At 39.8% G+C, this 24,334-nt stretch overlaps 1 protein-coding gene across 2 annotated transcripts in view; it reads left to right on the top strand.

Moving 5' to 3' along the window:
* The window catches only part of DGKH (diacylglycerol kinase eta), a 166,862-nt gene that overhangs the window by 5,034 nt on the left and 137,494 nt on the right, over positions 1-24,334 (top strand). For both annotated transcript variants that reach the window (XM_033051622.1, XM_033051621.1), the window contains exon 2: positions 1,379-1,564. In XM_033051622.1, coding sequence (XP_032907513.1) covers positions 1,379-1,564 — 186 coding nt within the window. The remainder of the gene's footprint in view (positions 1-1,378; positions 1,565-24,334) is intronic.

The raw sequence follows: 24,334 nt of genomic DNA, 5'->3' as shown, positions 1-24,334 counted from the left end.
ACACAGAACTAAGCCACAAGAACTCCAAGGCTTCATGGAAATATTTGCTTTCCCTTACACTACTAGAAATAAAAACCCCAATAAAAGAAATGGGCTGGAGTACAAAAACTCTGGACTATTTGAAATTCAGACTGTGACAAGGAGTCTGCAGTGTAGGACAGGTTGTACAGTTTCTACTTTTCCTCATTAAATACTTTGTATTTAGGTACTGTGGCATTACATTAACATGTTACGAGATGTCAGTTTCTGGAAATATAAATAGAATTGTGGGAACATAGACACCACAAGTATTGATTGCTTTCTTATGTTTAATCCGGTCCACGCAGCTAGGAGTTGTGTGTTTTATTTAGTATTGCTGTGATTTAAACACTTATTTTGAACACTGACTACATACAAGCCACAATAATTTTGAAGTCCCACAATTCAGAACATGTGGTGACATTTCGAGATTGTGCGAGCTGCCAGATATGAGATGAAAAAGGAAAACTGACCCTTTCTTTCCCCAGAAGGAAGGGCTGCTCCTTCACAAAGACGAATAGGACAACAAGAAAATTAGGCTATTAGGAGAAAATCACTGGAAAGCAATAGATGAATTTACTAAAACTGTCCAAGGCTTTGGCACTGACGGATAGTTACCACGGGGTTGACAGATAAGGAGCCCATCGCATGAGATGCGGTCTGTCCAAGTGCCGGAGAGACATCCTGCGCTCCCCGGGGAGAGCGGCACAGCCCTCGGCCGGGACGGGGCACGGCACCCGCGCGGTTTCGCCGCCCTCCGAGGGTCACCGCGGGGCACGGCGCGCACGGGGGTGCCCGGCGGGGGCGGGCGGTGCTCGCTCCGGGGCCGGTCCCACCTCCCGGCCACGCCGGGACGTCCGAGGAAGCCCTGGCAGGTGCGGGAGCGCCGGGCGCTCCCCCCACTCTCCATCGCTCATTTCGCCGCCCGAGGACTCGCCTCGGCGCTCACCTGTGGGGCGGGCACCCTCCTGCCGAGGACGGCCCGGACGGCTCCGGCACCGGCGCCCTCTGCAGCCGGCGGCCGGCCCGGGCCGCTCCCCGTGGGCAGGGGCGCAGGGGGCCGGGCCCGTCCGCCCGGCTCCGCCCGCCGGCGGGTGGCCGTGCCCCGGGCTCTGGGAGCGGGCGGAGGCGGCCGGCGCGGCCCTCGGCCCCTGCCCGTGGGAGGGGGCGGCGGAAGATGGCGGCCGGGCGGCCCCGCTCCGCTGCGCTCCGCCAGAGCCCCGGCCGCCACCGCCCCCATCCCCGCCCCCCCGCGCCGCCTCTTTCCCCACCCTCCCGCGCCGCCTCCTCCTCCTCCCCAGGGAGGGGAGCGGCAGCGGCTGCCCTGGCTGAGCCGGGCTCGTGTGCTTTCTCTCGGTAGGAGTCCGGGAAGATGGCCGGGGCCGAGTCGGGGATGAGCGGCGCCGGGATCCCGCTGCAGCCCCAGCCCCAACCCCCGGCGGCGGCGGCGGGGCCGGCGGACGAGTCGTCGGACAGCGAAGGGGAGCACGAGGGCCCCCAGAAACTCATCCGGAAAGTGTCCACCTCGGGCCAGATCCGTAGCAAGGTAAGGGGGGCAGGAGCCAGCCAGCCCCGCCGCCTTCACGGCCAGTTTCTCCATCCCCATCCCGGAGCGGGGCTAGCCCGGAGTCGGGGACGGCCGCTGCATCCCGCCCGCATCCCCGGGAGCGGCGGAGCGGGGGGAGGTGGGGGGTGAGACAGCCGTGCCTCTTCCTTCCTTTCCTCTCCCCTCCTCCCCGTCCAGCTGTTGCGTCCACATCTGTCCCCGGCTGGCAGGAAGAGCCCCCCGGGGCGGCGGGGCTCTGCTTGGCCGGAGGGGAAGCTGCCTGTCCCGGCAGCCGCCCTGCCCTGCCGGGCGTCCTGGGTGTGGGGGAAGCGGCGGGCTGCCTCCCTCCTTCCCTCCCTCCCTCCCTCCTTGCCTCCGGCTCCTCTTCCTCGGCGGCGGGCACCGCTGCCGCGGGGATCCCGCCCTGCCACCCTGCGGCGCGGGTGGGCTGGCTCAGCGAGCCCTTCCTCGCCACTTTCCATAGCCGCCACCCACCCTTTTTTAGTTCACCCCCGGTGCCGGGGGCCGCTGCTGTGCACCGAGCCCGCGGTGGCGCGTCGGGCTCCCCTCCGGGAGCGAGAGTGCCGCCACGGAGGGAAAAGCGGCTTCCACTTTGAAGGGCAGTTCGCGAAAAGAGAAGTAAACTTCTATACATCGTCGCTCGTGGCATTGGATGCGTAAAGTAGCTGTCAAAGTTAATGCAGTTTTTTGGCTATCTTGGGCTGCCGAAGTTGTCCTAGTGGAATCCCCGTTTTTTTTTTTTTTTTTTTTAATGCATGGTGTATTTATTTAATTTTTTCCCCTCAGTAATGTCAACAAGCAGATATTTGAAAGCATAAAAATAATGAAACAGGCTTACTTGCTGTGAAGAAGGATCCCATGACTTTCTGCGAAGCATGGTCGGTGATGAGGTCTGCACAAAACCCCATTGGGGAGAGTTTGTTGATGTAATGTCATGAAGATCAGGGTTTTTCTGGGAAGTATCTGTTTTGAGGGGCAAAGTGACTCCATGCAGGTCTGGACTGATCGCACTTAGGGTTTGATTTCTACACAATAGGTCATGTGGTGTTGTTTCCTCTACGGAGCACCCATTAAAGTTAGTAGTTTGTGAAGTTCTGTCTGCTTAGTGCTATTCTTCCCTTGGGCTTTTCCTCCATGCACTACGTGCGAAAGGCAGCCACCTTTAAACAGAAAGCGTGGTTAAACAGTAATGTTACTCCATTGTGTGAGGTGGAAAGCATTTTTTTCCTGAAACCTCCTAAACAAGATGTGTCATTCCATTTTGTTGCTAAATGTTAATTTTGCATTTGCAGATGTTAGGTCTGGCGGAAAGGTTACTCTCGTAAATAATATACAACTGTTGCATTGTGTTGGAATTGTAGTTCTACACAAACTTTCAACTTTAACACCCTTCTGTGTGGCAGTCTTCAGAACGTTTTAAAAGTTACAGAACATGTTGCCTTTATTAGCTGTAGTGGTATTAAGTGCATTGGAGTGTTTGCTTTCATGGAGGTTGGTACTTGGATTAGGAAAACATGCCTTTATGAATGTTACTGACACAGGTTTGTGAGATTGAGATCCCAGCCAATTCTTGCCAACTGTTACAGACGGGTGGGATATTCTGTATCTGAAGGCTGTGAATGAATGCTAAGCTGGGATCCCTGAAGATCTAAGACAGCTCTGCAAGTCTTGCTTTTGCTTATCTTAGCTTGAGTCCCAGTTCTATTTCTGTGAATCAGATATATATAGGAAAAACTGACTGCTGACATAATTGGAGTTAAAATGTTGCTTTACTGGCTACAATTTACAATAATATGTAACTCCAAATATAAACATCTTTCTTTCAATTTAATTAAAAGTGATATATCATTGTTAAAGATGAGACCCCTGTTAAATAATTCAGTAGCACTTTATTTTATAACTCACAATGCATTATTTAAAAGTAGCTATATTTAGACAGACAACTCCCATTTAGTTTAAGGGTGTTGTATGTTTGCTGTTGTAGTAGTTGGTGATCAGTGGTTACATGAAACCACTAGAGCAAGGAACATCAGGGAGCTGCTCTTTTACCCAGCTAGTCCCTTTCATTCAAATTAGATTTGTTAAGCTTCACTTACTTGGTGGATGTGTTTGTAAGCTAAGGTTTTAATTAAATGGATTGGGTTTGTCTTACATCTAAGAATAGACTCTTGAAAGAACCGAAAGCATGTATGTTACATTTATCATTGATGCTTGTGGGCCATTTAGGACTGTGCTATTTTTCTCCAGAGGTTGCTTATTTACTTACTTGAAGCATTTCAGTGACGTGGTATTGATTTCTTAGCTCAGAACTATACCCAAAAGTCTCTGCTGGTAATTGTTTTTATTTTACTTAAGGAAGATGTTATTTTTAGATGTTTTGGTACAGTTGATCATTTGTGAAAACTACCATATGGTGATACTTTGCAGACAGAATCACTCAGAAGTGGATTTTTTTAATATGTGTATAACAAGATTTAGGAAATATATGTACAAGAACAAACCCCTTTCACTAGCACAAACAGAAGCCTAAAAACTTCTAACATCTGTAGTTCTCAAAGGGAGTTTTTACTCTCTGCTCTTTTCTTCCTAAATAAAAGCAATTAATTGTTTAGCTGAGGACAGGGGGTGAATAAGAGAATAAGAAGATGAAAAGCAGGAGTATTGTATTGGCGGATGTAATTTACACCAAAGTTTATTGCTTGTTTGTTACATGCTAGTGATTGGTTCACAGTTCTATTTGGAAGACTGCTGTCCAGTTTTGCCATAGCTTGCCCACATTGGATAGCAACTTCCTTGGCAAACTATTTACTTGATTTCGGTGGAACTACTTTTACAATCAGTTGCTAAGAGACACAGATTGGTGATACTGCTGGACATCATTGTAACTTCTGTAGTTTTAGTTTATGCATATCTATTTCTTACATTTTTAGAATACTTTAACAGCATATCTGTGTCAAAATGTGGCCGTTTGTTAATTACCCCAAACAGAAAACTTGAAGATCAACATGTGCTGGTGTCTGCCAACTCAAGGAGGAGGGAAAATAAACATTATCCTGGAAGCTTTTGCATCTGTGGGGTTTGTATGTGGTCTGTGGAGGAAATTCTAGTGAATAAATAGGTGACGGGTACCCTGTGAAGTTTGAGCACTTTTGAACCAAAATCCCTAATGGAGACAATACTTGGTTTTGCAATGTCTACTCATCTTTCCCTGTCATTTTAAGAGACCTGAATTTTAGTACATAAAATGTGTCTCAGTTAAAAAAAATACACTTTTTGTGAGAACTTTGGAAAACTGTAGTCAGACCGTTTTGAAGTAGTATATATGATGATACTGGGTTACAAACAGGGCTATACTGGAGATTGAAGTAATGGAAAGTTCTCCATGTGTGTGTTAAATTTGGCTTCTTCATTTGTAAAGATGCTGGTTAAGACAGGCAGAGTTAGTGCCTTCCTTAAACAGATGACTTCAGTTCTTGGGGCTACAGCCCGAAAACTGCCTGTCATCAGCTGGCTTCTAGTTATTTTAAAGTTAATTGCTGTAGTGCAAAGCACATTCCTTAGAAAGATGGCCTTGCTTCAGTTCTTTATAGCAGGAACGTGTCGAGAAGGGAACGTTGTAATTAGAGCTCACACTTTTTCTCTTTGAGTTCTTCTCACCTTCAGGATCAGCACAAGATTAATAAATGAAACAATCCCTGGATACTTGGAAGTATAGTTGTCAGATGAGCACAGTTACAGTTCCCACTCTTGTCTTGAGTATACTCTGCAAAAAAATGGATATGAAGAGTAGCACTTTTATCACTGACCTGGCTTCCTATTTTAATGGGTCCATGTTCAGTTAATGCAAAAGCTCTGTTGGATATGCTCTCAAATCTGCATTGAGTATTTGGCCTGTGTTTATTTTTGCATGAAGCAGACATTCCAAAGCAGAAAATGTAGTTTAGGAAATGCAAGAAAATGTGGTGTATTGAGTAAGATAAATACACTTGTAAGGTATGTGGGACAAAGCTTTCTTCCTCTCCTTCATCCCTAGTGGTTTTTGTTAGTAATGAAATTGCTCTAACATGGGAGATGTTCAGAAGCATGACTGTGTCATAATTAGTGGAGATAATATAGTGTTGTTAGTTAAATGTCAAGAGTTTTACTTGAATTTTCTTATCTGAGTTAGTATATATTTTTTTGAGATCTTAAATCATAATGGAGTAATAAAAGTAAATTAATTAAATTCCCCACTGTGGTTTTATTTGCCTTAACACCAGCCATTTAGGAACTGAGCCTTCAAAAAGTTTCTAACCTTTTCCATATGGTGACATTTGACAGTGCCAAGTCCCAGCAGTCACTTCCTGTTTGTTTCTGGTATATATTTCTCTCAGTTTACCATAGCTCGTTAATTCACCTAAATGTAAAGTGATGTGAGTGATACCAGTGTTCAAATGCATGAGCATCATTGTTTGCAATGTAATCTGCTTTTCCTCATTTTAATGGGTCCCAATTTACTCAACAAAGTAGTGGTTCATTCCTTTCTGGCTAAGGAAACATGATTTTTTTTATGCACCAGAAGTTCTCAGGAACATGCCATGGTAGCAGAGTTTACCCTGGTAGAGATCTTTTATATGCATTAGGTTTGTGTGACTGCACAACTTCAAAGTACATTGTAATTTGTAGTGTATTCTGCAACTGCAGTAGTATGAATAGTGTCACTAGTGAGGAAGTGCACAGCAATCGTCCTCAAGTTCTTGGCACCTGGTAGTGTTCACGGAACAGACTGAAGGGTCCTGCAGGATATCTGTCTTCAGTATTTGTATTTTCCATAATTTTCATTATGCAATTAAATTGATGTACTGTATATCCATCCTTAGTAAAATATCTCAAAAATATCTCAACAACTTTTTTTTTCCCCACAACTCTTGTAAAATCAGGCAAATTTGTTTATCTCACCTCATCCTGGGGACTTTAACCTATTTTTAAAGTGAATTATTCATTAACGTGCATTTCTGATACCTGCAACACATATGTATGCAAAAGGCAATATGTTTAAGTTTTGATATGGATATATATACTATTCTGTTCCAGAGTATGCCCGGACAAAGCAAACCAGTTTAGTGTTAAATGGTGTGCAATATTTATTGCTTCTCATAGTTGCCATGTATCTACATAAGCTTCCAAAATAGAGTCTATTAAAGGAAAATTTCAGGCAAAGTCATGACAGTTTGGGGAAGTTAAAAATGACTGAACTCACTATGTAGAAGTAAGCAGGGTTAGAATGGAAAGAGTTACACTATTTAAGGCACAGTGGTCATTACCACTCCAAATTCTGACACATGTTTGTATAAAACTGAAATGAAATCTGCTAAGGCATTTTAGTGATGCATGTATTGGCAAAGATTAAATTGCTAGCTAAGTACGAGAAAGGAGGAACTTGTAACATTTTTCAGTAGGTATTTGCAAGCAGGTCTTCAAAGAATGTTACTTTTGAGGGTTTTTTTTTTTGTTGTTTGTTTCTATGGTTTTTGTTGTTGTTGTGGTTTTTTTTTTTGTTTTCCCCTCCTTTCCTGGAATCTTTAAAGTATTAATGCTGTTTTGTACTGTGAGATAACATGAATCACCTTTCCTTCCCCCCACCAGCCAGCTGGGTGAGCTGTGAAGGTGGAAAAAAGATAACCACACTTTCATCTTTAATACAAGATTTTGATTATTTTAAATTTTGTTCCAAGGAGCTGGAGAATGCTTTTCTGTGAAAAAGATCAGGTGAAACACTTTGCGTTTATTTTGTACTTCAAGGAGAATTTCTGTTTTTTAAGAAGCAAAAGAAGAGACTTATTGAAGAATAAATGACAACTGGGAATCCCTTTCCAAGATGCCTTATCTTGTGAACTTCATGTGCAGAGTCCCGCAGACGCATAACACCCGTGCCAGAGCTCAAGAAAGGACTATTCTATAGCCGGGTCTTTATCCATGTAAGGCTATATAGATCATTTGCAAACATTTTGAATTGTTTCCAGCAGTTACGTCAGAATGCAGGATGCAAGACTCTTGTATGACTTCTGTATGACTACTGGATGACTAGCTGGACTAGCCAAATTAGTTTGGATATCTAAAACAGAATACCTAGAATTACATGGTTTTGTATTTGAAGTAGTAATTAAAAGAACAGTCTGGCTATCACAAAACCTTTTTCTGGAGGGAAGTCTTGAAATTTTCTTGGCTAGCTGAAGACAGTAAAAGGCAGCTTAGACCAGTGTTCTTGCTCTTGAACACTCCAAAAGGCTAAATATATTTTTTTTTCATTTTCTTTGAACTCTGACCAGCCATGCTTCTTGTAAAGGCTCTATAGAAGAGCGTACATAGTTTGTAGACCTCAAAATCTTAGCAAAGCAAGAAGGTAATGTGTAGATTCATTGATGCTCAGAATATGGAGCTTTGGGTATAAAAAAATGCTCTGTAGTCATGCTGTTTTGGTTGTTTTCCTATGACAGGGATAATTAAGACATAGATGTCTTGCGAGAATACTTCAGTAGCTTACTTTTAAAGGAACCACAAGACCAGTACTTTTTTCTCATTGGGCATTAAATTTCTGAGTTTTTTTTTTATTATTATTTGTAAAGTAGGGAGAAATTATGTCAGCAACTTCTTAAAGTTGTTGACAGCATGGCTAGTTTTGTTTGGTGTTTTTTCAGTCTGATACTTTGGTATCTAAACTTTGTCTTTATTAAGAGAGAGAACTCTTTCTTTCACCTTTGTACTTGCCACCTTTTTACATTGCTGTTTTATCCTTTCCCTTCTGGCCTTGAAAAAATCAGCTGTATTTTACAAAATCTTCTTTTAAAAACCTAAGAACAGGCTACTAAATACGTGCAGTAACCATAGCTGTATAATACTAAGTTCAAGCCATGACACTCAATTTACTAGCAATGTCAAAAAAAAAAAAAAAAAGAAAAAGCCTGGCTTGGGGGCATCCATAAATTATATTCTCCATATCATACTGAAAAGAAGCCTCATTCTTTCTTAATGCAAGCATTGCATTTATTGCAGCAAAGAAGTTTAATGCTGACCCAAAATAAATATTATTTCATTGATATGCTAAAAATAAGATCACTACATTAGATGCTATTTAAAATTAATTAAGAGATTTATTCAAGTACACCATTTGTGCACGTACTGAAACATTTCAGTCACCCTATACACTTTTATGTGACTAATTACTTCTTAAAGTTAAACTGGTGCTTAAATGCTCGTCAGATGTGGGTCATAAAAATTTTGTATATAAAGTCAGATCATAGTTGACGTAAAAAACTTTTACCATGTAGGAATTATCATGATATATTGCATAATTATGAAGAAAGTGCAAAAAACCTATTTTTCTAGTTAAGTTTTTTGTTTGAATAATATCCCTGTTTAGGAATATGTCACCACTTAGATACTGAAAGCACATTAACAAAACCTGAGCTTGTACTCTTGGGAGAGCTAGCATTATTGTAATGAATTCAGCAAGCTTTTACATTTGATGAGAATTTATTTGTTTATTAGATGGGCAGCATGAGATTTATGATGATCTGGACAATTCATTTCCTTGCCTTTAAGCGCTTGGGGTTTGCAAATTGTGTGAGATTGCACTACTTTATTGTCACTTAGCAACCTGAATAGGGTTTTGAAACTGAGTAGTAGCTTGTGGGTGGCAAGTCTCCCTATATATTTTCCAGGTGGGAAGCAAGAGGAACTCCTCTGTGGGCAGCCACCAGGAGGGTGTGTGCCCAGCGCTTGCCAGGGTCTTTTTAGATGTGCTCACCGAGGAGAACCGGCTGTGCCCTCAGTGTGATTTTGCACTTCTGGCATAGTTCTGTGCTGGGAAGATCTGCTGAGGTTTTTCATGCCTGCAGAGATTTAAGTGGTTCTAAAGGACTGTCATGCTGCTCTGGTCAGTTATGTCCTGTTGTGTGGTTGCTTAAATTTAGTAACCGAGTTTGAATGGCTTCAGTTGGACTGCTGGTAGACCTTACTGCTGCTGTGATCCTCTGGAGTGAGAGGAAGGTCAGTGGCTTCTCTGCTTGTAGGAAGGGTGGCTTGCACTGGTTCAGCTGCAGATTTTGGAAAGGATCAGCGTGGTTATCCAGCAGGCCCAGATGCCCGTCAGGCCGAGACTTCTTTCCTCCCTGTGCACACTGTGTTGCCTGTGAGGATGGGCACATAGTTCTGTGTTTGTTTTAATGCTCCCATAGAGACATCTTGCTTTGTGTTCTCTCCCTCCTTTCCTGCCTGCTGCTGTCACGGTTTCTTCAGGAATTTGAACAGAGAAGGAGTGACATCCCTTTTCCTTTTAGTCTATGCCTCTGTAAGATTTCTTCCAATAGTTCCCATAAAGAGAGTAACTGCCAAAGACCATGAAGTTTGTTGGGTGTGGAGTCTTGGAAAGGGTGCAGATATGAGTTTACTTCTTTTAATAGTTTCATCCTTCACTTGCCCCCTCCTTCAGTGGTACTGATCAACCCTGGGAGCAGATGGTTCACTGTGTAGCTATTGACTTGAAAATTAATGCACCCTTTTTGCTGTTCTTTCAGCTATTGTCATTTTTTGCCTGAAGCGTCAGGGAGCTTCACAGGAGTTACTCTCTAGACAAACATTGATTGGCCTCAGTCTCAGAGATCTATTAAAGTGAATAAAAGAAAACACGAAGGGTAAAAGGGGGTTTGTGAGTCAAGGATCTGAAAGAATATGGTGGTGTTCATGGTGTAAACAGTAATTTTTAAAAAATTTGTATATAATTATGAAAAACACGTTTTATTGTTTTGGTAAAATTTAAAAGGTTTAATAAAAAGACAAAAGGAGATACATATAAAGTAAAGGGCTAAAATGGTTGGGTGTTTGGCAAGCTGCTAAGAGCACATGATTGCTTTGGGAATGCTTTTTAAAATACATTTTACAATATATTAACTTGTTGCATATTTTTAGTTTTTTTGTATAGTAAAAATTTTTTGGGAATTATTTAGTATGGCTAATTTTTGGGTTTGCTTTTTTAGAGCATGTGTATTTTTTGGCTTGTGGTTTTAATTTTTTTTGTATTTTTAATTTGGGTGGTGGTTTTGGCTTTTTGTAGTTGGTGAGTGTTGATAATTGTTGTGTTAGTTGTAGGGTTTTTATTACATATTCACAGGCTGTTATCTCAACTATGCAGGTAGTTTAAGTAGACTATTTTTAAAAAAACATGTTAACTTTAAATGTTATATTTATACAGAAAAGCTATTTTAATACTATACATATAGTATTTATTTTAATAGTTGTGAAAAACTAACAATATGTTATGCACTTATAACATAATGATACATTTATAATATGTGGATTCTGCCTGGGATGAATGCAGAGGGGATGCAGATCTGTAATGGGGAGCTAGTGTGTACTTGGGTGTGAGATGAAGAACCAATGTTTCTGATTAAATCTGAACTTTCAAAGAAGTAAAAAATACTTTCCCCATTTACACAACCAGGAATAACTTTCAGAACCAGAATTTAGGAAAACCTCTTCATGTAGCTCAGTTGATTGCATATTGGATTGTTTGTTTGTTTTTTTGGTTGTTTGTTTAACAATTTGGTTACAAATGGATGTTGGGCTGATAAACATGATTCTGTGGTGCTTCTAGAAGCAAAGAAAGGCCTTATGCCTTTACAGAGTCCACTGGCTAACATTTTGTAGAGAGAACATTAATCAAAATATGCCTTAAAACTATGTGCAGGTAAGATAAAATGTATACCTGAGATGGTTTGCTGCTTAAACTGGTGGTGTCCAACACTGCTTAATCCACTGGCAAATAATTTTTCAGAAATTTAAAGGCATGTTGCATGAGTTAGGGTCTGTGTGTATCCTGTCTACTAGACGACAAGTTTTTTCCTTGCCCAACTTTGTAATTCTATAAAAGGCGTAAATAAAAAATCCTTCAGGCTTCAGAGTTTTATCAGGTTTCTACCTATAATGCTGATGCTGCATTGCAAGACTCTGTTCTGCTTCCTCTTCAGCATTTCAAAGGAACTGAAGATACTAGTAAGTACAGAACTTCTGACGAGCTCCTGTCAAAAGCAAACTATTAAATGTGCTGGCAATGTCAAGCTGTATGTTTGAAGACCCGTCAGTGCTTTTGTGTATTGTCTCATGTTACCTGCTGTTGCCAGGTAAATGCAACTGCAGTGAATAGCTTTTTTTTAATACATATTTTTATTCCAACTTCCTTCAGCCTTGCAATTTTCCACAGTTGGGATCATATGTGTGCTTCAGGTAATCTTATTTCTTGCATAGAGAACAGTATTTAGACCCCAGTAGTTCTATGCATGTGTGTGTGTGCACATGCAAACCAATACTTTTTATGTCTTTTGCATACGCTGTTTAGGGTAAAAAAAGTAATTTTTTTTAGATTTTCATATGGTTGCTGTGTGCACCATTGAGGAGGAAATAAAAGGAGTTAACAACATAGGTCCTACTCCTTCATCAGCCAGGGATCTGCTGCCAACAGTTTTACAAATTACCCTTTGAGATTTTGATAATTCTGTGTCCCTGAGAAGTTGTCTCACAGTGAGGTGTTGGAAATAACAGGGAAATCTTATGTTTTCCTATTTGAATAAAAATAAATAAAAATAAGTCGTAGCCAGGGCTAGAGGCATATGAGCTTCTGCTGAATTTTGTTACAGATGATTATACCTTTTCTTTGAAATATATCCCAAGGTTATTTGTAGCTGATCTACAGTTGAAATTACTGTGTGTAGGTGTAAGAGGTTATAGAGAGGGACTTTTTATAGAAAAAATATTTATTAATGTTGTTACAGGATCGTAATAGTAATCTGGGTTGGAAAGCACTTTGAGAGGTCATCTGTCCCACCCCCATGATCAAGGCAGGGATATTTCCATGCAATATTTAGTTGCCCAGAGCTGTGTATCTGAATGTCTTACAGATTGATAGATTGTTCCTGATTTATTACAAATTAGGTATTCTCTTCCTTTTACACAGCTGTTGAGGATAACCTGTGTCTACTGAGGAAGATTTGTTCAGTATTTAAAGGCCTGATTGAATACCTTCAGGAGCAAAAAACCCAAAAACAACCGACAAACACCCCTCTCCCCCCCAGAAAAATCCAAAAACTTTAAGAAAGATCTTAAAAAAAGAAAGTGCCTTTCTTCTCCCATCCCATACGTCATTACATGGGGCAGGCATGAAATGAAGTGGTTGTGGTTGCTGTTTATTTATAGTTTCAATAATGTGCCAGTGTACACTTATTACACCTAATTAGGAGTGTTCTAAATAACTTGTTTGCATTGCAGATAGAGCTATATGATTGCAGATCAATGGCATGGAATTATGCCATGCCTTATCAAGGTCTAAAATCTTTCTTCTCTCTCTAAATTAAAGCTCCTTGTCCTGATTGCTTTTTTTTTTTGAAAAGTCTCTCTTCTATGACTGTGATTTATTTGCTGTGAGACTGTATGTATGCTGATTTAGTTAATACTTGAAAGCTAGATTTTGAAGAGGGACTCAGGACTCGGAGAAGCTGAGATGTGTTGTAGAAGGAAATTGCAAAAATTTAGATAATTGCCCACTTTTATATTTAAATTTTGTTTATTTGTTTGTTTCTGGTGTCACTCTGTATCACATCTGATGACCTAGAATTTGACAAAGGTGGAGTTCATCAAGATGCAGTTGCGGGTGCCTGGATAGTGCTTCACCATTCTTCCAATATCATCAGGTCTGGTGATAGAGGTGGATATTCACCTCTTGGAGGTGGTGACAGATGACTTGGAAGTCACAAGTACAGTGCAGAAAATGACCCAAATAAATGCAGCAACAAAATGCATTGCACTGGGACTTGATAAAATGTAGACTTCTTGTTCTTGGCCATGTATGTTTTGGTTATACTTTTAATCCTTTCCCTCTGGTAAGTTATCACGGAAATGATTATCAAGTTTTAAGCTGTGCGGTTTAGTTGATAGACTATGTCTTTTGTTTGAGCCTCAGCTTCATCTTTCATTTTATTTGACCTTCAACCACATAAACTTTGTCGGTTGTTGCTAACACCACTCGTCAGTTTTACCACAGCATATGATGATGAAGAAATACTGATCCCAGTTCTTCTCCCCAAGGAGTTAAGCAATACTAAACTTCTGATTCTTGGTGTGTGCAGAATTTTGTCATGTAGTGAAAAGCACGTCTGTGTTTTTCTTTCATTGGAGAGATATGTAGTATAATTTAAACAAAAAGAAATTTAGAGTAAGCTATATGAGAAAAATATGCAATATCCTCAGAAAAAGACAGTAGTTGGTAGTACTGAACTTTGAAAAATTTGATCAATGATTAGGGCCTAAGAATGTATGTGATGTTGTATTAGAGACACATCTAAAAACTTTTGTTATTTAGGTAATACACGGTGTATAAAATTATTATTTATCTTGATAGTAACAAATAAGGAAAAAGATTCTGACACCTAAGGTTTAATGGTGGCTTTTGTTTTAATTGCTAAATTGCCTTATTCTTAAATGGAAATGTTGACACTCACTAGCAGTATCTTATAATAGACTATTTTTCTTTTCTTCAGAGCCTCCTAAATTTCATTGAATTTGCATTTTATTTTTACTCCAGGGAATGGAGTTTACAGGGGTGATTTCTATACATGCTATCTGAAAATCGCTTATTCTCAGTTTTAACAGACATGCTATGATGTTCTTAATCGATTTAAAAACATTATGTCCTTTTATATATCGGCAATAAAATTAATTCTAAGCTGAAACAAGGATGTGGTCTTGCATGTTTTATTGCTGAGAGTTAATATATAGCGAAAGCTCATTTGAAGTATTCAGGAATAAATGCTGCTCGTCATTGCAGTCTCTTGGCAACCTGTGCTGGGTTCATTGCATATAGGCAAGCAGCTGCCTGAGCATTGGTGGGAGGTTATCTTTGTTATCTTCACATGCTGCATAGAGGAGAGTTTGATTTGAAATGTCAGCATCTTGGGATTTGAACAATGGAGACAGATATGCTTAACGTTCCTAAAAGCTTCCTTGTAAAAGAGTCCAGGATGCAAAGGGCACTCTGCACATTTCATCAGTGCAGTTGAAATGGAATTTAATGTATGGAACAGCTTCCTTTTGAAGGTAGATCAAAGCGGAGGCAGAGGATTGTTAGCAAACAAGAAAGTAATGTCAGATTTTTTTGGCCAGTGTCTTGGAGTCCTGGAAGTACACATCTCAGTGAATGCTTAACTTGACTGTCTGTCTCCAGTGGTCTCTAAGTCTTTTGTTTGGACCTTTACATGGTCATAATGTTGCCAATGAACAGGACTGTTCTTACAACTTCTAAGGGTGTGTTCATGTGTCATCACAGCCAACAGAAGCTTAGTGAAGGAGAGGGTGTTCAGTGCATCAGCAAGTAAGGATGTAGTACTTAAATCACTCGTGTGTAAGCTTCTGCTCTGGACAGCAAACCAGACACAGAAATAAGGAGTATGTGTGGAGTAGAAGTAAGAATGAGAAGTGTGATTTTAATGCTTTGGGCAGAGTTCTTAGTATGCACCTAATCTACGCTCATAGTAAACAGATCACACTGCAAAATTTCATGGCAAATAAGAAGCAGGATTTAAGCGCCTATAGATTTTGCTGGCCACTGCACATGTGTACCTAGAAATACCATGGGACAGCTTGCTCAGGAAAATGACCTGTGGGAGTTCCATGTCCAGCTCCATATCAGGTATTGCCTGTTGTAATGGCTTTGTGGCAACTTTTCTCACAGCAAAGTGGTGCTTACAGTACAGGCTTTATTCTGTGGGTGGGTCTTAAAAGAGACAATATTGCCTTGAGAGCGGTGTTTAATTCTGAAATTTTTCATTCTTTTTCTGCAATCTGTAGCTTCTGAGGTACTCCTTGTTTGTTTTCCTTGTTTTCTTCAGGTGGGTCTCCTCCATGAATTTAGTGTATTTCTAATTGCTGCTGTTGGGGGCCAAATAGTAAAATGTGACTGCTTATCTTAAAACTCCAGCTACCCCTTTCCATCTTTCAGGAGTGAAATGATGGTATTCTAAGCTTTATATGCGTTTTGAGGATAAGAACATATTTTGATTTTAAAACATTTATTACCCAAATCATTTGCTACACAAATAGGGAAAGTGTAGTAGGCTGGTGGGATCTGCCATGAGTAAGCTGTTTGAAGTTGTTTTCTGTTCTTGTGGATTTTCTTCTATAAAACAACTAGATAGCTTCAAAGGGCTTGTGTGGCAGTGAACACCAGGGTAGGGTGCTGGGCCACAGTGATCATCAGATATGGCAGAACACCAATCAACAGCTATTTTCTTGGCTGGGATGAATATTATGACCTATGGTGAAAGCAGGAGTGTATGAATCTGTGCTCAGGCAGGATCTGTGCTCTGCCTGCTCATCAAAAGAAGGAGCTCTCTTCCAACTTTGAAACAGCCAGCCTTTTGGGGGTGTATGTGGATGCTCTCACCTATCTTTTTACAACATGAACTTCAAATTTACTTTTCCAGTAAAACTGTGCCTCTGCATGTGATGATGATGATAATTATTTTTGCTGTGTCATGCTTTACCACTTTTCCACCAGGTGATAATGTCAAGGGGATGTCTCTCTGGAGGAGAGCAGTGCTGCAGTGAGGTGTCCTTGCTAGCCCTAAATGAACTGCTTGCCTTCGGAATCCAGTGCAGCCCTCTTGGGCTCTGTTCCTAACAGAGCTAATTAGTTGGTGCATTACATCATGCTACAGCAGTTATCTTGCTTCCAGTTCAGTGTGCTTCATTTAGCAATAGCTCACATATCTCTGCAAAATATAGCATTGTATTGTTTAGGCCAGTCCCAAAATACTTAGGAGGAGAGATTTATAGCAGGGTGGTCAGTTCTGCTTCCTTATTTCTTTGGTCTTTGTACAGTGGTGAATTAGCTACTCAGTTTGGGGGGATTTCTTCTATACTGCTTGCAGGCCTGTTTTCTTCTACTCCTTTTTTTTGTTTATCTTTATGTCACTACCAAACTTACCTTTCTGCATCCTAACCAGCCCTTGGTGCTTTGTTCCCTCACTTAAAGTAATGATTGCCCTAGGAGCAGCCTGCCTTCCCTTTGCTGTGAGTATTTAGGAGTGTGGTAACTGAAAGATTACATGAGGAGGGAAGAGGGTATTGTGTACTTCCGCTTGACCAGGAGAGGAGAATCCAAAGCTTAATGTATTCTGTGTAGAGGCAGTATTTGCCTTTTCCTGCCTGCATGGTACAATGCAGTACCACTAAGCAAGTGCAGTAACACTCCAGAAGCGTCCTGGTAATCACCTTACTTCATTCAGGATCTGAGATCAGTGGAAGTGGAAAATGGCAGGGGAGTTGGACCTAGATAATGTTTAAGGTCCATTAACCCAAGCTGTTCTAGGACTCCATGATTCAATGAAGAACTGTCTTCTGTTTTCAACTTTGTAATTTTTTTTTGTAACGTGTGTCCCCAGTAAAGAGTTAGTGTAAAGCTCAAGCAGAAGTAGATTCAAAGTGCCCTAGTCCAAGGAGAAATGCTGACACTTTGAGATGGTCTAATCAGGATCAGAACTTCCCTAGTACAGAATTTTCCAATGTATGTTTGTTGCCTTTTTAAATTTGTTTTGTTTTTAATTGTCCATTGACCTAAGAAATACAGTTATTGTAGCTAACAATACTGTTATAACACACAGTGACAAAATCCAGATAACTCAAAGTTGGGCTGACACTTGATCCTTTACTCACACTATTGTTCCATAATATTTTTTCCTCCATGACATCATGAACTATGAAAGTGCCAACATTCTTTTTTAACTGCTTAGCCTTTCCTTCCTTCATGCTATAACCTTTATGTTTAAAAATAGTTTTTTTTCTTCTTTTTCTTTAATTTCTTTTAAAATTTAGTGAACATTTCAAGAGGAACCTGGTGACCATGTGAGAATGTTTAACATCTGTGGTGCTTTACCACCACATATTCCAAGTAGTTGTCACATACATTTATCTGCAGGGGTACAATGACATTTTTCTCAGCAGCTGTATCCATGACAACAACTGGGAAGGGCCATGCCTCCCCTTTAGTTTTCAGAAGAATGTGAATTCTTACCTTCCTAGTGAAAGGCCCAGAAACAAAAGCTGTGCGATTTTAATCATGGCATATTCTCTTCAGTCATGCAATAATGACCACTCCCAACTGTTTTAGTATCAAGAAGTACAGAGAGAAGAGCAAGTGTCTGTCTATTTTATGACCTGCTATAACCAAGGAGGAATTGTGGAAGTGTTTGAAAAATTAGGGTACTCAGGAAGTTTGTTTTATTTTCAGTATGGAAATCTGAACAAGGTATGTAATTTAAAAACTTATGTTCAGAGATATGTGGAAGAGTGTATCATTTTGAAAGGTATTTTTGTACCACAACAGAACCGTTCTCCCTGTGTACCTAACAATCAAAGTTGCTCCCGAGTAGTGCTCTGAGTGTGCTCTGCATCTTTAAATCCAGTGAACAGTGTGTAAAGTAGTACAGAAGTAGTAGTTGGATCAGCTCTTAAAAGAACACTCAGCATCCAGCAAATCCAGAGTGACTTATTTGCAAGCCTAAATGGGACTTGTTGGTGCTGAATGCTCTTGAAAATTTGGGAGTGTTTAAAGCAGTCTGTTATAATGAACAGAGCAGAAGATGGAGAATAAAACTAGTAACTTTATTTTGCCTTATACAGAAATCTGAGTTCAAGGACAAGGCTAATGTTCATACCCTGATAATGTATAGGCTGCCAAAAAGCAGTAATTTCATAGGAGATGAGATTTTGATTGCTATGAAAATGAAGATGTAAGACTTACTGCTTTGAGATGTTTAGCATCCATTTTGACACCTCTTCCTGGTATCAAAGTAGTTTCTGGACCTCCAAGAAGAGCCAACTTATACCAGATTTTCAGATCACTTATTGCTTTAGGAAACAAGAAACACTATGACAGATGGTAGAAGTATTTAAATTGATTTATTCATAGTTACCTGTACAAATACTGTCTATTTTTTCCTCAGATGAATGGGAGTGTGGGAAGTAGGATAGAAGACAGCTTGCTTACCGTTTTCTGCCTCTTGCTTCCTGGTGAGGAGTGGGAAGAGGAAGGAGAATTGGTACCTTTAGTTCTTAGTAAATTGCAGAACAGGGAAGCCATAGAAAAGATGAAAGGAGACGGAAGGGCTTCTGAAGAGTATTGCCAATGTGCCCTGAGACTTGCCAATGTACAAAAAGATTTAACCTTACCTCTTTTTAGGTGTCTGGGGAGAGGCTTGCATTCAAAACTTTTAAATGTTTCACTTGGTAGTTTTGAATTTTCACTATTTATAGGTTTGTTATACATTATAATGAAGTATTATTTCCAGGGTTCAGAATTGTTTTGTGACTTTTGCTATGCTTACCTGGAGAAAAAGGAGGTGGAGGCTGGCTGCCTAATGGTTCTGTTATGCTACCAAACCTCAGCTCATAACTGTTTAGGCTAAGATCAAAAGCTTTTCCATTCCCAGGCAAGAAGGAGAAGAGGAAGCTATGACAAACTCAGGAATCCCAATGGACAAGCTGGATCCTCCTCTAGAGAGACATCATTCCCCAAAAGAGAGAACAGCATGTCTGGAGAGGCTGTTACAAAGCCATTACATGGAAAATCTTTCTGTTTACCCATCAGGGTGTAATCAAGCCTGGCTTATCTGATGATTTGTGAGAGAAGTTGGAGGCAAGATAGAAGCCCTTGGGAAGGGGAGAGAGAGGCAGATTTACATGGGTTTTGGAGTGGAATAAAGAGAGGTCTTTTCTACCTCATTATGAAGCTTCTGAACTGTTCCATGAGAGAAAGATCAAATAACTTCTTGCTGGAAAGGATGTTGGGATGATGTCTGTTTTGTTTTGGGCTCCCAGACTCCCAGCAAAAGACTTTTGTAGATCTGCCCCAGTGGTTCAAACCCCAAATCTTTAATCTTTTCTTGTGAACAGCTTCTTGTGAATTTTAGTGAATGAAGTAAAATGAAGTTCTTAATCTTGGCAAATTCATGGGTATGATAGAGAATATGACCCTCTTATCCTTGCAGGAAATGAAAAAATCCTTGGAAATCAATTAATCAAAAAAGCAATTAAAAAGAGATCACTTCTGTTGCATGAGCATACTTGCCTTTAAGAGAACTTCAATTTTGATTTTGGCAGAATTGGCTGTCCTTTTTGAAGTCACAGTTGCTCGAGTAGTTTATTATTTTGGGACTTGTGAAATGTCCCTGGTTATGTGTCTACAGACACCTTCTATTGGAAGTGTTTAACCAGAAGAAATGTATGTACAGCAAGTGTCCATGGGTTTTCAATAAGATGACCCCAGAGAATGACCTTTGGATGCAGCACATTGGCTGGGCATCTGCCAGGCATTTAAGGTTCCTCTCTGTTTCTCAGCTATGAGTGGTATGGTTGGAGGGGTCAGCTTCCCTTTTCTGGGGGGAACTGACGGGCAGCACCTGCCACAGTGAGTCAGCAGGGCTGGGTTGGCATTGGCCGTGGCATTCCTGCACCTGTCAGGAGCGGGTGCCAGCCAACCTTTGACAGTGTCAAAGGAAATAACAATTCAAGAATAGTGGCACACTCTGCATTCAGTATTTTATTACTGTGTCCTGAGTTAGTGCCCTAGGAATCTTCTGCCATCCCTGCTATTGGGAGTGCTGTGCTTGCTTCTACAGCTGCTTTTTTCTTCTTGCTTCTACATTTGTTACATCATTTCATTGCGAATGATATTTGGTTTATGCTGAATGCATACCTGATGGAACTACTCATTTGACTTTTTGGTCTCTATGCCAATAAACAATATACCTTGGCAGCACCCAGCATTTTTTCCCAGTGAACATGTCAATGGTTTCAGGGACTGGATGACAGTAAAAATTAATGGATGACCTTGAAATAGGTATATTTTCAATGATTGCTCCACTTAGTTGTTCCCCCCACCACCCTTCCCCCCACCACTCACCACTTAGTAGCTTTTTGTCCAAATTTATCAAAGCCAGAAACATAAGTTTTCTGAGAAAAAACTGTATGGAGCCGTAATTCAGCAGTTCAATGAACTCCTTAGTTTCAACCCTCAATATTACTTCAGTGAATCAATTTATCAGGAGAACAGGCTATTTCACTAGAAAGATCTGAAAGAGGGATAATTAACTCTGTAGCTGGTTCTGTCTGTCTGTCTTTTGTCCAATGGAGTCTGGAAGCAACTTAATAGAATATAAAGTATTTAAAATTTAATTATCTAAAATCGCTTTCCTTAATTCCATTCACTTTACATGTTGTAACACTGAATTAGTACATATTCTGTTCAGAGCTGCTAATGAACTACATTCTCTTTACCTGGTTACTCCTAGGCTCCTCTAATAAAGTAATGAACTAATAACCTTCAGAGTTGAGGTACAGCAGATGTATCTGGAAAGGTGTCTGGTAATAATGGTGATAATAAACAAAACAGATTGTCATCTGTTTTGTTGCAGATAACAAACAGTGTAACAATGGGAAAGGGTCTAAACTATGGAGTTCTTTGGAGGGTTTTCTTTGAGAAAAAGTGAGTCTATTATTTGGTAATAATATAATTTTCCAGCTAAACCTTCTACCACTTAGGTTCACATTGTCCACATATCATATCCATACAACATTTATTAATAGGGTTTTTTTTATAATTGCTTCATAAATGCAAATATTAATACATCTTTCATTAGAGAATTAATACTTTTTATAATGCTTTGCTTTATGATGCAAATAAATATATGTAATATCTGTCATCTGAAATGCTTTTTACCATCAGTCTGAATATAAAACCATAGTGCTTTTTGAGGTGAAAATAGATTGTCAGAAAAGCTATGTGAAAAATTAATTAAAAAGGTATTTTGCTAAACCAAATTGTTTTAAATAAAAGTTGTGCGATATGTATAGTTAACATAAGATAATACAGGGAAATGCAGCTTTTGTGTTGTGAATGTGATGATCTCTTTTATAATCTCTAGAAGCATTAGTTAAAATGGGATCATGTCTCTTCATTTCAGTGACACTAAGGTTAGTCATCTACTTTGTTACCCACATTTCCTCTATAGCTAGTGGAAAGAAAAAGGTGCTTCTCCAAAGCAATTGCTCTCATTTGCAACCCTCATCTTTTGGGCTTCCCTTTTATTTTTCATCTCTTTCTATTATCTGGCCAGATTTTACTTTTTTCAGTCAGTAATGAGTGTTGCTAACATGGAGCCTGATGGATGTCAGGGATTTCTATAGGTTATTGCTCCTTCCCTTGTCCCTCTTCACAGTAGTTTAGTTTGGGTGTGTACTAACCATTCATTCTCTTCTGCTGTGATGTATATAACTGCTCCAAGTAGTTGGAAATTCACTTCCAAAAAGGTGATAGGCTTGGTGCTCAGTGGGAAGGGAGTTACCAAGTCCTACCTAGTATTTAGGTCATCTCCTAAAATGATATATTAATTACCTTAGAAGAACTGTTTGAATAAGAACCTGAACAAGGTAGCTGTGTATTTGGATAGCAAGAGCAATTGAATCACAAGTAACTTTCTGAATGCTCACAGTCAGGTTTTCGCTCCCTGTTCAAGGCAAATCTCACAGATCTAATCTTTCTCATGCCCTTTCCCACTACACGAAAATGACTTTTAATAGGGTAATTCTACCAGTTTAAGACTACTGTGTAGAAGTACAGTGTCAAATGTTTTGTAGTTTATTTTGTTAATATCTTCATGGAAGGTATGTATCCAAATTGCATGGGAAAGTGAATTGCATTTTCATTTATTAAGTATATTGGTGAATTGAATTTACACAAGACTTAGGATCTCAGCTGACTTCCGCAAAGGCAAACCCTGTATGTTAGGCATTAAAATTGTTTGCAAAATAGGGAAAATGTATCTTGTATAGAACACCTGAGCCATTTTACTTTCCTTATGTATAAATAAATAGATAAAATAAATAGATATGTGTAGAAGAGGCACATTTAATGAGAACAAAGGCAAGTGCCATTCCTTGGTGCTGGAATATAAATAACTGATTTTTCTTTATTAGAAGGTTGCTTTAATCAACTCCTGGCTTAGACAAGAAAAGATATGATTTTTTAAAATATAGGCACTAATTAAAGATGTTAATAGAAGCTTTTAGGGTGTGTAGACAAGTTAGGGTGTCATGCCAAATAGTTGAGGTGACCTGGGAAGGCAGAGGGCTTCTCTTCAGTAAATATTACAGTATTTTCACTTCTTTGTGTTGCTTCCTTGCTCTTTCATACCATCCTTTGCTCCAGTGCATTTGGACTTCAGTCACTTGTGTCATTGCATCCACCCTCCTTTTTCTTCCTATGTGTCATTATCCTCCCTTTTCTGTATTTTAGGTTCCCACCTATGTCACTTGTGCCTTTCATATTTCAGTCCTTAAAGTACCCATGGGGTAGAGGTCATCCATTGCAATGAGACTTTTGTGGGAACATGAAAGGTGCTTGGAGATGAGCATTCTGTGTTTCATTTATTTTCTTTATAACCCCCCACCTCTTACCTGACCCCCTGGGCAGGCAGCGAGGAGGAGCAGGAGTGGTTGCTCCCTCCTTCAAACTCTTGAATGGTTCAGTCTCATGTTCCCCTACAGTCTGAACCCTGCCAATACTGATAAGAAATGCGGATGTTTAAAAATATCTCAAAGAGCTGAAAATATTTGAAGTATAGCTTTTTATTTACTTGTAGATGGAAATTCTATTTTCCTTCAAAGTGTGCTCATGGAACATCCCAAACTGAAAGCTCAAAATATGGCTTTATATAGCAGCATTTCGCTCTGCAGTTTAACCAATCGGGTGAATTCTTTCTATATTAGATTATGTGGGTAGTAATAAATTTGGCTGAGGGCAGTGGCATATAAAAACCTTGAGAGGCAGAATAGCCACAGTACATACTTGAAATCTTCTATTTTGCAGATTTGTGGGAAAACTCCTGGGAAATAAGAGTTAGACTAGACTTTTGGTTTTGTCGAAGGCATAGTTCTAAAGAATCAGTGAAACAGTAAGTATTGTAAGAATATTAAGCTTGTTAACTCCTAGCTGTGTATCTATAAAACCAGATTTCTCTAGAAAGGCAAATGTGTCGTAGAATGATGGATTTTAACTGAACTAATATAAGCAGTAATATATATGTTCAGTAAACTTGTGCTGTAAGCATAATTTCTTCTAAAACAGATGTGTTTTATAATCAACAGTATGTTGGAGGAAATTACTGATTTCAGTATTTCTCAGCTCTTCTGGTTTTATGTCTATTAATGCTTTATCCTTTGTTTCATTGCCATTTTTTATTATATTTTTGTATTAATCTACAGCTGTCTCTTTCTCTGTATCATACATGCCATGATTTGTAACTGATTTACCTTAGTAGTAAGCAGTGGACATTTTGTTATTTGTGTAGCCCCCATCTTGCTAAATTTTCTTTAATTGGAGGTACATAAATATCACTTAGCTGAAACTATTTTACCCTGTTACTCATAGTGTTTTCTTCTCAAACTTTTCATACTCACCAACAATAGCAAAGATTCAAAATATTGCTGTGCAGGAGTTAAACTTACATCTTTGTATTGCTGCTGGAAATACAAAAATATTGTCCTAGTTTTATTTTGATCCCAATTTTTATGAAGATGAAAATCATTAGTGATGAATGTTTAGTGTAAAACACTGCATAATGAGTTATTGCAAGAGAAATGCTCCATGGTTTGTGGCTGCCTTCATAC

The sequence above is a fragment of the Catharus ustulatus genome, chromosome 2 (assembly GCF_009819885.2).
Source record: "Catharus ustulatus isolate bCatUst1 chromosome 2, bCatUst1.pri.v2, whole genome shotgun sequence".
In the NCBI taxonomy this organism is placed as follows: Eukaryota; Metazoa; Chordata; class Aves; order Passeriformes; family Turdidae; genus Catharus; species Catharus ustulatus.
The sequence above is the reverse complement of the archived record's forward strand: the minus strand, read 5'-3'. Positions and strand labels throughout refer to the sequence as shown.